The sequence below is a fragment of the Carassius carassius genome, chromosome 41 (assembly GCF_963082965.1).
Source record: "Carassius carassius chromosome 41, fCarCar2.1, whole genome shotgun sequence".
Classification (NCBI taxonomy): Eukaryota; Metazoa; Chordata; class Actinopteri; order Cypriniformes; family Cyprinidae; genus Carassius; species Carassius carassius.
This window is the reverse complement of record NC_081795.1, coordinates 640,176-645,175: the sequence shown is the minus strand read 5'-3', so window position 1 is coordinate 645,175 and position 5,000 is coordinate 640,176. Positions and strand designations below refer to the sequence as shown.

General features: G+C 37.4%; 1 protein-coding gene across 1 annotated transcript in view; it reads right to left on the bottom strand.

Annotated features, from left to right (window-relative positions):
* The window catches only part of LOC132123338 (chloride channel protein 2-like), a 60,123-nt gene that overhangs the window by 36,632 nt on the left and 18,491 nt on the right, over positions 1-5,000 (bottom strand). The window contains exon 2 of the mRNA XM_059533890.1: positions 672-825. Within this exon, the coding sequence (XP_059389873.1) occupies positions 672-825 (154 nt within the window). The remainder of the gene's footprint in view (positions 1-671; positions 826-5,000) is intronic.

Genomic DNA, 5,000 nt, shown 5'->3' with positions numbered 1-5,000 from the left:
AAACTCTCTTACACACACACACACACACACACACACACAAACACTCTGGTCTAAACTGGAGAACATGTAGAGAGTGAATGAAGAGGACAGAGAGACCTGCTGACTCTTCTCTTCGGTCGTCATGGGGACGTATTGAGCAGAGTTTGCTGTAATGTGGCAATTTCATCCATTCAGTGCTCCGCGGTTGCCATGACAACAACAAACCATCCATCCATCCACATGGAGAGAGCTTCCTGTAACCATGGTGACCTGTTGCATGGCACTGATCTCATGCTGACATCACATCTGCTAAAGGAAGTGTGTGTGTGTGTGTGTGTGTGTGTGTTCTCGCTAAGCTCTTTCATTTCATTCAGCTGTCAGTGGAACAGCAGCTGTCACTGCTCTTTCATTTCATTCAGCTGTCAATGGCGCCCTCATCCGGACAAACACTGACACTGCAGCCACACTCTATCACAAAAACCAAGCAATGCTATTTATATCCAGTAGAGGGCGCAATGTTCACATGCACATTTCAAACCAAAGGTTCAGTCCGTTCTGTCATATTAAATGCAGCAGGTACTTTTTATAAATTGCATACACCATGCCGCTGCTGCTTTCTCATGATCATTTCTCATATTCTGAGACAAACGGCATCCTAAACTGCAGGAAGTATTGTGTTTGCAGTCTCTTACTTCGACACCTGACACATCGTCCCTTCTCGTATTCCAGTAGTTTGATCGACGGGCTGCGTTCAGAAATGAAGCGTCGGTGACGACCATCCTCTCGAATCCGGGCGGCCTCTTCTCTCGCGTAAACACCCAGCTCCTGAGTGTATCGCCCATACATCTACAGACAGAGATCACACTGTAAACCCATGCACAGAACACCAGGGTTAATACAAATACAGCTACTGTTCCTTCTCTAAAATCATACATATGGGATCTCACACACAACACACTATAAATGGAATTTATATATGATATTAAATAATACACACATAATTCTATCAGTTTTTATAAATAAATATATATTTAACAATATAATTTAAATAGAAAATGGTTGTATTTAAATTATATATATATATATATATATATATATATATATGTTGATATAATATTAAAATAAATTAAAATACACATTTAATAATCTGAATTACATAAAAACTTAATTATTCTAGTTGAATTACATTCCTATTCACGCACACATAAATTATATATAAATGCTGTGAATGCAATTTTTTTAATCACATGAAACTTCTATTAAATATATATTTTAATAATTTGTATTAAATATAAATCTAATTTAAATAAAATATTACTTATACATTTGATTTATTTAAATTAATGTTCTTTATTTTAAATTATTAGTGGTAAAAGTGGTAAAAAACTAAATAAAGATTTAAATAATAATATATAATATCATTAAAACTTATTTAAAAATGTGCATTTAATATTTACAGTATATATAAACAATAAGTATAATTTATAGAGTGATGGAAAAGCTGTTTGTACAGTTTGTTCTGCTGATTTAGTGTCTTTCGTGGAAGTTTTATTTAGATTACTGCACACACCCAAAAGGCCAAAGGTCACTTATTATATTAGTCTTATTCAGTTTCTTTGTGACTTACACACACACACACACACACACACAAACACACACACCCCTCCAAAGGTTTCGACAAAGAATTCAGCTCTTTGTTTTTTAGCACGGGTGCTTTGTGTGTGTGTGTGTGTGTGTGTGTAAGTGTGTGTGTAAGTGTGTGTGTGTTTGTATGTAAGTGTGTGTGTGTAAGCACAAGTGTATCTGTGTGTTGCTCTGTCAGCATTCCATATGTGAGACAGGAAGTGTTTTCCCAGAATCCTCTCTGAAAAGTGCAGCTCAAATCAGCTTATGGTGAAGCTGGTGTTTTGAAGACTGTAGCTGGTTTCTAAAATGTTGTGCTGATCATCCAGACAGACAGCAGCTGGTTTAAAGTCCTGCGGGTCATAATAACTGCAGCTGGAGAATACGTTATTGGAACACAGTCTGGAATAGGATTTAGGATCAGTAAAACTTAATGTTTTTGAAAGACGTCTCTTCTTCAGCTCACAGAGGCAGCATTTATCTGATCAAAAATACAGTAAAAACAGTGAAATATTATTCTAATGTAAGCAGCTGTTTTCTGTGTGAATCTGTGTTAAAGTGTAATTTATTTCTGTGATGCTCCGCTGTATTTTCAGCATCATTCCTCCAGTCTTCAGTGTCACATGATCTTCAGAAATCATGAAAATATGATGATTTACTGCTCAAGAAACATTTCTGATTATTATCAATGTTGAACACAGTTGTGCTGCACAGGAAACTGTGATGCATTTTATTTTTCAGGATTCACAGATGAACAGAAAGCTCAGAAGAACAGCATTTATTAGAATTAGAAATCTACTGTAACATTATCAATGTCTTTACTGTCACTTCTGATCAATATTTGATCACTAATGAGAACACGCGTGTGTGTCCTTGACGTGACACACAGCACTCATTCAAATCGGATACAAACACATAATTAGTTCATTAGCTGCTCAGAGGATCATGGGTAGGTTAAATCCACTGAAGAGAGAAACAAACACAGAAAGCTGATGGATCCGGGTTTGTGTTTCTGTTTATTCATAAAGCGTTCACAAGGTCACATGACCCACATCAAGATGGATGTTAACTAAAACCTTCACAAAACCCTTCAAAACATGACTTATGACGGCACAGACAGATATAATATGTAATAGCAATATAATATGTAATAATTACCAGAATAAGATAAACGTTTTTAATAATATGATTCTTAATGTTCATTTACTTTGTTGAATGTTTATTTATTTAAAGTATATTTTCAATAAGCATAAATAAATATACACAATGTTTATAAAATGATACAGAAATTAATTATCATGTAAAAATTATGGGAAAATAAAATTAATAAAATTTACACTGTAAATTAAGAGAGAGCATGCTTAATGTCTATTCATGTAATTTAATGTTTTGCTTATTTTATTCTACTGAACTGTTAAATGAGTATAAATAATAATAGTAATAATAATAAAACTAGTTAAATTAATTTACACAACTGGTAGTACGTGCTGTAAAGCAATTCAGCAATTAAAAAAACAAAAACAGAATGTTATGTTTATTTAAAGTGATTTTTGCACATTATTATGGTTGAATTGGATCATCTAACATTAGCAGCAAAGACACTGGTTTTTTAAATCTGGATATTTGTGTTATTTAACATTTAATTATTGCAGGTTTGCATTTCACTAGAGTTTTTATTCATTTTGAGGAATACTGGCGTTATTGATATAAAAAGGTACCTCTTGTAAATTAAAAAGTAGGGCTGCACGATAAATCACATGCGATATATATTATAGAGTTATATATAACTCACACTCGCACACTTACACTCACACTCTCACATTCTCAAACTCTCACACACTTACACTCACACACACTCTCACTCAGACTCTTACTCTAACAGTCATGCACTCTCTCTCTCTCACACACACACACACACACTCTTACACTTACACTCACACTCTCACTCTCTCACTCTCATTCTCACACACTCACTCAGACCTCACTCTCACACACTCAGTCACTCACAAACTCACACACTTAAACTCACACACACACACTCTCTCTCTCTCACACACACACACACACACACTCTTACACTCACACTCTCACTCTCTCACTCTCATTCTCACACACTCACTCAGACCTCACTCTCACACACTCAGTCACTCACAAACTCACACACTTAAACTCACACACACTCACTCTCTCTCTCACACACACACACACACACACACACACTCTTACACTTACACTCAGACTCTCACTCTCTCACTCTCATTCTCACACACTCAGTCACTCATAAACTCACACACTTAAACTCACACACACTCACTCTCTCACTCACACACTCACAGACACACTCACACTCTCACTCTCACACACTCTCTTACACTCTTACTCTCAGACTCTCACTCTCTCTCTCTCTCTCTCACACACACACACACACTCACTCACACACTCTCACTCACAGACTCATTCAGACTCACACTCACACACTGTCAGTCACACACAAACTCACACATACTCACTCACTCACACACTCTCTCTTACTCACAGACACACTCACACACTCTCTTACACTCAGACTCTCACTCTCTCACTCTCACACACACTCACACACTCACTCACAATCTCACAGTCACTCACACACTCTTACACTCACACTCTCACACACACTCTCTTACAATCTTACACCCAAGACTCTCACTCTCTCATTCTCACACACACACTTTCACTCACACAAACACACTCTTACACTCACACTTTCACGCTCACTAACACTCTCTTAGACTATTACACTCAGAATCATACTCTCTCACTCTCACACACACTCTCACAGTCACTCACACACTCTTACACTCACACTCTCACTCTCACACTCTCTTAGACTATTACACTCAGACTCATACTCTCTCACTCTCACACACACTCTCACAGTCACTCACACACTCTTACACTCACACTCTCACTCTCACACACTCTCTTACAATCTTACACCCAAGACTCTCACTCTCTCATTCTCACACACACACACACACACTCTCACTCACAAACATACACTCACACTCTTACAATCACATATTCACTCATTTATCACACACACACACACACACACACAATCACACACAATCACACTCACACACTCTCTCTCACACACACACACTCACACTCAAACACTTACACTCACTCTCTCACTCACACACACACTCTTACACACACTCACTCTCTCACTCACACACTTTCTCACTCTCACAAACTTACACTCAGACTCTCACATGCTTACTCACACTCACACACTCTTACACTCTTACTCTCAGACTCACACACTCTCTCTCTCTCACACACACTCACACACTCACTCACAGACTCACTCAGACTCACACTCACACACTGTCAGTCACACACAAACTCACACA